This window comes from Talpa europaea, assembly GCF_964194135.1.
Source record: "Talpa europaea genome assembly, chromosome: 15".
Classification (NCBI taxonomy): Eukaryota; Metazoa; Chordata; class Mammalia; order Eulipotyphla; family Talpidae; genus Talpa; species Talpa europaea.
The window spans coordinates 43,254,242-43,266,285 of NC_140083.1; the positions used below are offsets into that span (position 1 = coordinate 43,254,242).

The window sequence follows — 12,044 nt, forward strand, 5'->3', positions numbered from 1 at the left end:
TGTTCAATGTTCCCAGACCATCATCCTCCTTACCTTTTTTCCTGGTCCAGACAGAATGTCCCTGGTAACCAAATCAGTAAGTCTTTTATTAGAACTCTCCATATATTTTTCATCCTTTGTGTCCAATACAGCAGCCTGAGCAGTCCCCACCCTGATTAATCTTTCAAGTTCTGTTGAAGGTAACGAAAACCTCACAGAGAAAACCGCTCAAAAATTCAGATAGATGTCATTCAAATTTATAATGGTACACATACATATATGAATATTTATTGATTTGTTCAATCATTAAATCACTGCCATCTGTTTCTAAGGTTCTAGATTGCAAATACCCATGCTAAGTCACCTATGATCTTGCAATTATTAAATTCAAAGTTCTGTTACTAAGTTATCTTCCAAATTCAATGAGCAGTATTTGAAACCTTTTGCCATTAGTATTTATCACTTTTGTGTATCATGCACTTACTTGCTTAGTGCCTCCTGCAAAATGTGAGCTTCTATGAGGGTAATGACCTTGCCTTCTTGAGACTGTCCAGAAGAGTGAGCCTGGCTTGTAATAACTGGTCGATGAATTTGTTTCATATTATCACCCGCCTCCTGGACACAATCAATTAGATCAGAGGTAGGCCCACAGTGAAACTAATTTCAGTATCTCCCCTGAGAGTTTAAACTTGGGACCAGGAGACTCAAGTCAGACTCTCCAAGTGGATGTAAACTGATCTTCAGGGTAAATAGAAAATAAAGCAGATATGACAAAGAAGCAAGACAAAGAACAGCTGACAATCCACCTCTGGCTCCATTTTTCTCTATAATCAAGATGAATCCTTGGTCTCTGTGAATTTTACCAATGTCATTATAGTAAGCTGCCTCTTTAACTTAAACTAATTTAGTTCCTTTTCTGTTGCTAACAACCAATAGATTGCTTCCTATATATCATTTTGTGGATAAACAAACTCAATAAACATCCTAAGGCCAATGTTTAAAAAAAGGAAAAAAAAAAGTGAAGGTAAAAAGTTAGAATTTCTGTTGCAATTCCCCCAAATGAACAATATGTGTAAATATATGGGTAACGGTTAACTCACTTTAATGAAAATGTGATGTTACCTCTACAATTTATAGACTCTCTCTGATGCCATACTTAGGCTGTGTTTATGGGGAAAGAGCTATTTTCACATCCTCCCTAAATGAGATCACACACATTCATTTTAGCTACAAAGCCATTTTTTGAAATGAAGTTTGGTACTAATTTTACCTCCTGCTAATTCTCCTTAGGCCATAGAGGAGCAAGACATTAAACAGAATAGTGGAAGAACAGACAGAGCTACAACAGTGCATAAGAAATTAAGGCTGGGGGAGGGGGGAGCAAATGAAAATGCATCTTACATTGGCATTTAGAAATAACCAAGTTTCATCCTGAAGAACAGAAATCAAATAATTATTAGTGGAACATCTCACGGGTACTTACCAAACAAACGCTGATGGAACAGAAATTTGCCAGCTATTAGTCCTATGAGAATGGCCAGTAGCCATAGAAGCACCTTCAGGAGCCTCCAGCCAACTCCTCTAGGGTATTTATTTGTTACAAATGAAAAACAGTTTCCAACAACAATAACATTGGCTTCTGTTTGGCTGTGAGAAACCGGGTCCTCCGCAAATATTAAGAAGTTAAAGAAGATCACCAAGTAGGCCACAATCATGCGAGACCAGGGGTGCTGGAAATAGTAACGGAAGTCTTTACCCATCCTTCTTCACAACTTCAGCTCCGTAGTGCACCTGTGTGAGGAAAGGCACATAGGGTTAGAGCAGAAAACAAAGCCTCTCTTTCCTATTATCCCCTCAGTCATAGCAATGACGCAATAGAGATAGTTGGGAAAAATACCACCTCTTCCTACCAAGTAAGGCACCAAGACAAGTCTGGGATTGTGGAAGTTAAACTTGTCCCTTCCCCATCACTGACTACACCTCTGATCACTTGGGATATAGAAAAGAAGAATAAAAGAGTTGGGGGTCTCCCTGGTGGCCTAGGGGTTAAGTCTCAGCACTATCACTACTAGGGCCTGAGTTGGATCCCCCGCCAGGGAGCTGACTCAGATAGGGCTCAGCAGACCTCTCCTGTCTCGCCCTTAGCAGTGGATTTCAGTGGATCCACCTGTTCTTCTCCCCTTAGCAGTGGATTTCAGTGGATCCACCTGTTCTGCTCCCCACTGTCTCTGGTAAATTCTCTCACCCACCCCCACTCCCACCACACCTCTGGCCTACACCCCAGTTCTTCTATACAAAAATAAATAAAAGCTTTAAAAACAAAAAAGAGTTGGTGGGGGGGGAAGGACAGGAGAGGGCAAAACACCATCTAAAATTGGGGTGATGACTTAGGTGACACAGGTCATCCCAGGAAGAAATGCAGAACAGAAACCAACTTTCCTCTTTCAGATTATCTTTGTGGTACTATCACAGCACAGGGTGATTTAAAAACCAGAGCAATCAGAAGTCAACTGAGCACACAGGAACAAAAAAACATAAATGTCCTCCTCTCCCCTATTCCCTTTCCTCAGAATTAAGATCCTTTAATAACTAGTGGATATACTTTGAGAATTTTTTCTCTCTTTTGACAGATGTGTGTATGTGTGTGGACTTTCACAAAAACATTCACCAATCTAGTTATCAAATAATTCCAACACGGAATACACCTCATAAAATAGCTCCTGTGGACGAATAGTTGCTTCCAGCATGGATTGGGCAATGCTGTTTGAGGGAAGTGAGGCAGAAAGGACAGACTGAACAGAGGAGACATACCCACGCAATGCTGAAGGACTAGTAGGATTTTTTCCTCCAAGCGAAGAAGGTAAGGGAGTCAATCAAGGCATATGCAGTGACACAGAGGATAGCAAAATATGTCTTGTGCCTACAGAACTGGGCCCTGACACAGAAGCACACTGTAAATACAGAAGCTTTTTAAAAATTCTGGAGTCTGGGTCCCACCTCCAAAGACATACCCAGCCCCTTTTTCATTCCTCTTTAGAAGTCAGCCAGTCCGTAACAAACACAAGTCCTGTGACAGGGGATCAAATCTGCCCACATGTGAGTTTTGGTGAGTTCAGTGGGTGCTCTGATTATGCTGTGCTTCTTTTCATTTCCAGCAATATAGAAGATTAAATCCAGGGTGAAATAATAATAATAACAAAGGCAGTGATTTCACTGCACTTGGCCAATTCTTTTTTCTCCATTCTCAATCTATTTAGCACTGAGAAAAAGGAAGGGGTTCTTCCACAGCCCATTGCATCTGATGGGCTGTGCAGGTGTCTGCATCCTTGGTCACAATAACCCTCTGAAAAAAGGTCATTATCACTGCCATCGTTTCACCCCACAGGGAGGCATAGAAGCTCACACAGATTATGTAAATTGCCCAAAGTCACTCAGCAAGAGAATTCTGACCTGAGTGTGACCCAGGGCCTGAGTGCCTCCCACCTTCACCACCTCCCACCTCCCATCCCGCAGGCAGCCAAATCTGCTCCATCCAACTTCCCTGGTTATAGGGACAGTCCCAGGGCCCAGTCTCAGGATGGCATCCCCTGAATGCCTTCGGGAGACACACCCCTCTCCAGAGATGACTATACTCGCTCTGTAGTATTTACTTCTATAGCCCAGGAAACAAACTTGCATGTGAATGAGTCCTGCACAAATCCTGAACACTTCGGGAAAGAAGTGTTCATTGATGAATGGGCTCATTCTTTTTATTATTATTATCTTATATATTTTTACCTCATTTTTCATTTTTGTAAAATGTATGCATTTTCATCTTGGTTATAGTCCATGTGAAATTCCCACCACCCATTTACCCGTGAACCATCACCACGGTCCCTTGTGCTCCTTCCACTCCTGTTTTGATCCTTCTCCCTTCTCCCTCACTGCAGAATGTCTCTGGTTTATAGTTGTCTGATGATTTTGATTTTTACTTTATTATAGTTACCTTTTTTCCCCCAATCCCTTATTTGGATCTTCTACATTCTTTTTTTTTTTTTAATTTATACAAGAACTAGGGTACAGGCCAGAGGCATGGGAGGGTGAGAAGATTCACCAGAGACAGAGCGGAACAGAACAGGCATATTTACTGAAATACACTGCTGAAGGGAGCAGCAGGCGAGACAGGAGAGGTCTGCCACGCCATGTGGGTATCTCCCTGGCTGTCCGGGAATCGAATCTGCGCTACAGAGGCTGTGGATGGCTCCACAGTGTTGCACTCAACCCACTGTGCCACCAGGGAGGCCCTGGATCTTCTGCATTCTTCCTATAAGTGAGGCCATCTGATATTTTTCTCTTTTTTTCTGGCTTATTTCACTGAGCATGATCCCTTCCAGCTCCATCCATGTTAATGCAAATGGCATAAGTTTATCTTTTTGATTGCTGAGTAATATTCCTTTGTGTATATATACCAAATCTTCTTGATCCAGTCATCTATTTTTGGACATTTGGATTGTTTCCACAGCTCATCTTTTGTAAATAGTGCTGCATTAAACATAGGGGTGCTGGTGTCCATTTGATAAATAGTCTCATTCTACATGTGGTAAAAAGTATAAAGATCAGGGCCTCCCTGGTTGCCGAGGGCTTGGGTCTCAGTGTTACTACTACTAAAGCCTGAGATCAATCCCCCGCCAGGGAGCTGACCCACATGGCTCAGCAGACCTCTCCTGTCACCCACTGCTCCCCTCAGCAGATTTTCATTAGATCATTTCTGCTCCCCACTCTGTCTCTGGTAGTCCTCTCACCCCCTGCACCTCTGGCCTGCACCCCAGTTAATCTATTCAAAAATAAATAAAATATTTTTTAAAAGAAAGGTGCAAAGATCAAGTCACAAAATCTAAAATAGCTCCAAGTCAATGAAAGACCTGAGACCAGGCTCCAAGACCCCCAAGTCCTAGTTCCATAGTCCAGGCTGATGAATGTCCACTAAACCCACAAACTAAGTTAAGGAAGACTTGTCTTAACGCTGTTAGAAAATTAATGTAGACACGTAGACACACAAAACGAGTGACAGTGACATTCAGACAAATAATCCTTCTGCCTTGGAGTCACAGCCCGGAGCAATCTCCCTTGTCATCTTTGTGAAAATTCTGTGAAGTCCCTGCTCTCAGGGACTGCCTCATATCGCTTAGGAATGGTGACAATGACAAGAGTCTTTCCTTTTCTAATGTGAGGCTGATCACTCAGTATAGCAGCAGAGGCCTAGATGACTGTCACTTTAGAAAAAGCAGAAATGAACACTGGCCTTCCCGTGACATCCAACATGCAAAGCTACCAGAAAGGGTCAGGAATCAACTTGGGTCAGGCAGCTTCTTTGGAAATGGCCAAAGACCTCCATGAGAGGTGTAACCTCAGGTCAGTCAGTCTTAGAGCAGCAATAGCTCCTCCACACCTATCAGAACGTGCAGGGGTCTCCTGCAAGAAGCTGCTATGCCAGGTTTCCATGCCGCTTCTCTTACCGATGAAAGATTCAGCTGCAGGGGCCTCCCCAGCCAGGATCCCCCCTCCTATGCCCTATCAAAGCAGGATTTAGAGCGGCAGATACACGATTTTATTGTTGTTAATTTCAGTATCTTGCTTTGTGGGTTATGTAAGGTGTGCATGCCAAAATTGAATCAGAACATTCCAACAAGTTTGCAAATAGCTGCTCCTCTCCAGTATTTATATCTTTTCTAGAGAGAAAACTCTGATATTGTGCAGTGACCCTGCACTAGCACAGACCTGATTCCCACGAGGTTTATCAATGCCATTATCATTCCCATGTAACAAGTAAGAAAACAAAGAGCAGCTGCTGTCTTTGTCATTCACACACCCATCCCTAGCCCTGGATCTCTCTAAAGCAACACAAAGCTGGAAGTGTTTCTTCCATCACATTTACAGATTATTCTTTCTTCCCAGGAGCAGACCTGGTGACTTAGCTACTAGTCAAATGAACAGAAGCCCATACTGATCATTTGGTCTTTTTATTTATGTTAAGCAGGGCTGATACTTTTCTTGCCTTATATTCCAAACCTTTGAGGGAGTCACAAATTTCAAAATTTCAAAACTACATAATAACTTGGGGGGAAAAAATGTTGCTTATCCCCGCTTCCTTACTTCCTACACAAGGTTGCCAAGTTTGCTTAGTCATCTTGGCCCTATTTCTAGCTCCTTAGGAGCTTGATGTCCAGAGCACCAAAACTGTTTTCACCTCCGTAGTTCACATAAAGCATCTCTGTGGTCGATATGATCACTTGGTGATATTAATTTTAATAGTCCAGCATTGAGGTTGCCCCAATTGTCTATGTTACACAATCTATACAGTCTGCAAACCTTCTCCTTTTTTTAATTCAGTTCTGCTACTGTAGATTATAGCCTTTATCTTAAAGAAAAGCGCGTTGATCTTAGCTGCTAGCACATCACAGTGAAACTCTGTTTATGTTTGTTTCTTCCCCTGGACCACAGAGTCCTCAGGGAAGGGGCTGTTTACTTTGAGGACACAGCACTGACCTGGGCTCATAGTGGGCAGCTGATGATATCTACTGGATGGGCTAAGTGGTCCACCCCAACAGGGGAGCCCCCTTCAATGTCAAGGTGAGCTTCTGCACAAGAGGCAGCCTTTTGCTTCCACTTAAGGAAAGAAAAGAAAAAGCGGAGGCATCTGGGCCAACAACAGCCCTCATGTCCTCCCTTCAAGCCTCCAAGTTCCAGCATCAGGTTCTATGTTATTAACACTATCAAAGTTCATGCTCACTGAGTATTTGCCAGATTCAGTGTAATGAGCTTTCCAAACACCCCATTTAGATTATGTAGCTGCCCAAGGCAAAAAGGACTCTTAATTTTATCCATGTTACAAATGCTGAAACTGAGATTCTGAGTTCAGTAACTTGCACCAAATTTCAAAGCCAGCCTGTGCCAGAGCAAGGCCTCAAACCCAAGCCGCCTAGCCTCAACCCTCTCTGCTCTGCCTCCCTGCACAAAGATATCTATTCCAAATCTTGCCCTTTACATGTCAGTTAGAAAACTCTCCATCATAAAGCTGTTGGATATAAAAGATTCACAGAACTTCTGGAATGAATAGGTTGACTATTATTATTCAAATTGACCTTCATCAGATCAGAAAGAGGTGGGCTCCTGGGAATGACTCCAGGATCACTCAAATTTTTCCCTTCTGGAAACATCAGCATAAGTGGTTGAGTGGAGATGACAGTCCTTTTGTATCACAGTGATTTCTGTCATTTCCTAACTACACTTATAAAGAACACTGCATCTCACATTATTTACAATAGGTAAAATAGGGAAACAACTCAAACAACTCAAATGGCCAAAATGAGATAACTGGATCAAGAAGGTGTGGTATATATACATACACAATGGAACACTACTCAGCCATCAAAAAAGATAAACTCGTGCCATTTGCAGCAACATGGATGGAGCTGGAAGGGATGATGCTCAGCGAAATAAGCCAGAAAGAAAAAGAAAAATATCGGATAGTTTCACTTAGGAGGGATGTAGGGGAACCAAGTAAGGGATCATGAAAAAAATAATAAATAAAAAAACAAAATTATCAGGCAACTATAAATCAGAGACATTCTGTAGGGGAGGAGGAGGGAGAAGAGTCAAAACAGGGGAGAGAGTACAAGAGACTATAGTGATGGTTCACGGTGACTTGGTGGTAGGAATTTTATGGAGGCAACACCTGCGAGTAGAAAGCATACACTGTACAAAAATGAATAATGATGCAAAATACATATATATAAATAAATACTAAAATAAAAAAAGAACACTGCATCTCTGAGAACTGAAAAACCCATTCTATTAACACCACCACACCCATAAGTAAGGCTATCATAAGGTAGATACCGCAATTAATGAGCTGAAAACCTTTGTTTTTTCACATAACTGCACATCTTGAGTTTCAACATCTTGAGGGTCTTCTATTTATACTAAAGATTAAGGATGCCACACATTTAACACAAGCCGGTGTTTCACATGGTACTTCAGACTGAAGACTCCAAGGAAAAATGAGAGAGAAGTGATGACATTTCAGCTGGGAGGATACTGTGAGCAAAGGACCAGAGGAGGGCGGCTGGGACAGATACAGGATGTAGCAATTATGTGAGGCTGGGAGACAGGGGTCTTGGGACACTTAAAGACAGAGTGGAGCTAATTCAAGGGAGATTATGCAAAAGTCTTGTTCTGTATTGTTCTGCACAGAGAACAGGGAATCAATCGATGATTTCAAAGCAGAAAAATGATAAAATTGATTGAAGTCGGGCCTTAGAAAGATTTCTCTACCAAGTTGGAAAAATATGTGACATGAGGAAATTGGAGAGACTGGTTTAGAGGCAACGCCAACAGTTTAAACAAAAGATCATCAAAGCCTAGACCAGGATATCAATACCCTAATAAATGAACATAATAATGGATTGAACCAGAATACCACACTTCATTATTTATTCAGGTGTTTACAAATAAATGAAAACTAGGATTTCAGGGGTGTGACTTTCACTGTTCAAAGTGGGAATCTTGGTTCAGAGAGAGTGTTATATAATGACAAGTATGATGCATATGGAATAGATCACTTGCATTAAGAAAAAAAATAATGGATATGTATAGAAAAGTCCCTGATGAACTAATAAGCTACATAAAAACAAAAACAGGCCCTCCCTGGTGGCCTAGGGGTTAAGGGTCAGTTACCACTTTGGCCTGAGTTCGATCCCCGGCCAGGGAGCTGACCCACATGGCACAGCAGACCTCTCCTGTCTCACCCGCTGCTCCCCTCAGCAGTGGATTTCCATCAACCTGCCTGTTCTGCTCCCCATTCCATCTCTGGGGAATCCTCTCACCCTCCCCACCCCCGCACCTCTGGCCTGCACCCCAGTTCTTCTATGTGTAAATAAATAAATAAATAAAAATCTTTTAAAAAAAATTTACTACTAGACAAATGAGCCACACCCAAAGTGTATGTCTCCTACTGGAGACCTTAGCAGCTTGTCATACCTGACCAGGTAACATGCATATGTCGTTTTCATTGTGAACCATTATTTTGAGAGAAAAAAAAGTCACATAATTCACCTGTGACCCCCTTCCTAGCTCTTATTAAAGGGCTTTGTAAGGCAACTGTACCTGTTATCTGTCAAGAGTATAAATTTTATATCAGTAGGATGAATCCAGTCTTGAAAATTATTTTTTAAAAGACCTCCCCTATTTTTTTTTTTGTGGTGTGCACTTTGCAAAGCATACAGCTGTGTCTTAGACAGTTTTTTACTGTATTAGTACAAGATACAGTTAAAGGCTCTTTTCTTCAATCACCTAGTTGTAATTTTTTGCTAATATATATAAAGTTTTTTGAAGTTAACAGAAGACTTTTCACAATCATTTCATTTCATCATTAGGATCTAACCACTTTTTTGTTGTATGTCTAAAGGACAGGCAGAGGTGCCTTCCTGGAGGCACAGGGGTTAAAGTCTCAGAGCTATCAAGCAACCACAAGCCCCTGAGGCCTGAGTTCAATCCCAGGGCAGAGAGCTGACCCACATGGTGCAGCAGACCTCTCCTGTCTCACTCACTGCTCCCCCCAGCAGTGGATTTCAGTAGATCTGCCTGTTCTGTTCCCAGCTCTGTCTCTGGTGAATCCTCTCACCTCCTGCACTTCTGGCCTACACTCTAATTCTTCTATGCATAAATAAGTAAAAATAAATCTTTAAAACAAAAAAGACAGGCAGAGATTAAAATTATTTATGTCCTTACAGATCAGTAAAACTAACAGCCTATATTTCAGTCACCTTTTGCCACCTAGAGTTTTCAATGGGCAAAATCCCACCACTAGAGAAAGTATATAGACACCATCAAAGGCGTTGGGACATTTGTTTTTCAGGCCATCTGAGTGTGGTCCAGTTCTACCTGACTGCTTTTCACTAGCTCTGTGACCAGGAGCAAATCCTTGCTCTTGCTATGATTTCCTTTCTTCACCAGTATAATCCTAAATGGAAGCACCCCCTAAATGCTTAGAGGTACGGTGAATACTACATGGCTGTTTCCCTTGTAAAGTTCATCCATTCCCCTTGCCCAGTCATGACCTACCCAGAAGACCACAGTTAAAATACAAGTGACTCCTGTTCACCCACAAAAATGAGCATGTAAATAATATTAACTCTAGACTGTTCAATGAGTGATTGTATATGCTCTTCTCAGTGGAAAAGGATTTTAATGCAACTATATAAGGTAAAGGATGAATGTGATCCTTGGTTTACAAATATTGAAACTGAGGCTTGGTGAGCTTAAGCATCCCATCTAAAAGTCATAGAAAGTGATGAGCCCAGATTTGTTATTGCCATGACAACGTTCATGATTCATTTGTTCAAGCTTTACAGATGCTTATCTGTGCCAGGCACTGGCCTGACTGTGAGGGGTTACTAACAGAAAGCACTCCTATTGCCCAGTTCTTAGTCTCATTGAGGGAAACAGACATTAAACATAGACTATTTTACTAAGTTTTGAGTCAATGGAAAAAATTAAAGCAGGTGAAAGATAACAGAGGTTTCAAGAGAGAGTGGGGTGAGGAAGGCTCACTACATGATGACATTTGAACCAAGACATGAAATATGGGATGTAGGCAAGTAGGTATCCGGGGCAAGAATGAGCCAGACAGAGAACCAAATATTGCAAAGCCCTATACTGGGGCCATGATTATTGCATTTAAAGAACAACATGGAGACCCATGTGACTGGATTGGGAGTGGAGAATGAAAGAAGATGAGGTTCCAGAGGGAGCAAAATTGGGTCTTCGAGTCACACTGCGCAGGTGGGCTCTCCAGTCGTGTGAGGTGAGAAGCTGGAGAGGGGCACAATCAGGTTTGAATGTCAGAAGGGCCACTTGGTCTGGTGGGTGAAAATAGACCAACTTTTGGATTCATTTAAAAGGAAGAGCCAGAGGCCTCCCTGGTGGCCTAGGGGTTGAGTCTCAGCGTTAACATCACTAAGGCCTGAGTTCGATCCCTGGCCAGGGAGCTGACCCACATGGCGCAGGAGACCTCTCTTGTCTTACCTGCTGCTCCCCTTAGAAGTGGATTTCAGTATATCCACCTGTTCTGCTCCCTACTCTGTCTCTAGTGAATCCTCTCAGCCCATGCACCTCTCCCTACACCCCAGTTCTTCTATGCTAAAAAAAAAAATCTTTAAAAATGAAAAATAAAAGGAAGAGCCAGCAAGACTGGCTGATGTGTTGGATGTGGACTTAGCCTGGCAAAACCCAGAATGGAACTGCCATTTCCTGAGATGAACAACATTGGAGCAGATACATACACCATAATATTTAACACTGATCAGGGTTTTTTATGTGTTGAACATTTGCCAAGCAATTTTCATACATTATCTCAATTACTCTGTATACCAACCCCTTGGATTTACCAATAAAAAAGAGATTTAGAAAGATTACAATCAGCCCAAGGTTATACATGATTGACTAGCAGAAGTAGGCAGCACTACCTCTAAATAACTCAAGTCAAAACTTTCATTACCACTATGTTCCCTACACTGGGAAACATAAAATTCAGAGTAAAGCTTCAATGGGAAGGAAGCTAAGTACCAAGGGATGAGTCAGGCCTAGCAAATATTTGCTGACGGAAGAACAAATGAAAAGGAAATATACAGGTGATGGATGGATGATGGCCCAGTCTTGGGTGAGAAAAATACACTTAAGATTCCATGCCAAAGAGAACAGACTTCGATAATGGGATGCTGATCTCTAAAAGGACACAAGGCAGGAAGGTAGAAAAACCAAACATAAATGAGCCCAAAGTAACCCTGGGGTAGGGCTAGTCTTAGTATATTACCTTGAATTATTAGATGAAAAGGCAGACATGAGATGACACATAGCATTTTACATAAACAGATTTTAAAAATACAAATAGCAACAATAACAGAAGTTGAAACTTCTTATTTTTTAGTCTAATACAATAAACCACACAGCCTCTTCAATAAAAAGCAACCTTTTAAGTCAATCAATGAAACCACCATCAGTAGCTGGTATTTGTGGTACCCTAGCTA

At 41.8% G+C, this 12,044-nt stretch overlaps 1 protein-coding gene across 3 annotated transcripts in view; it reads right to left on the reverse strand.

Moving 5' to 3' along the window:
* Positions 1 to 1,739, reverse strand: part of TMEM117 (transmembrane protein 117) — a gene marked incomplete at both ends in the record, with an annotated part of 437,683 nt that extends 435,944 nt beyond the window's left edge. For 2 of the 3 annotated variants that reach the window (XM_084254763.1, XM_084254765.1), the window contains one exon: positions 1,463 to 1,739. In XM_084254763.1, coding sequence (XP_084110889.1) covers positions 1,463 to 1,739 — 277 coding nt within the window. The remainder of the gene's footprint in view (positions 1 to 1,462) is intronic. The other variant, XM_084254764.1, reaches the window with a different exon arrangement.
* Positions 1,740 to 12,044: the final 10,305 nt, after the last annotated feature.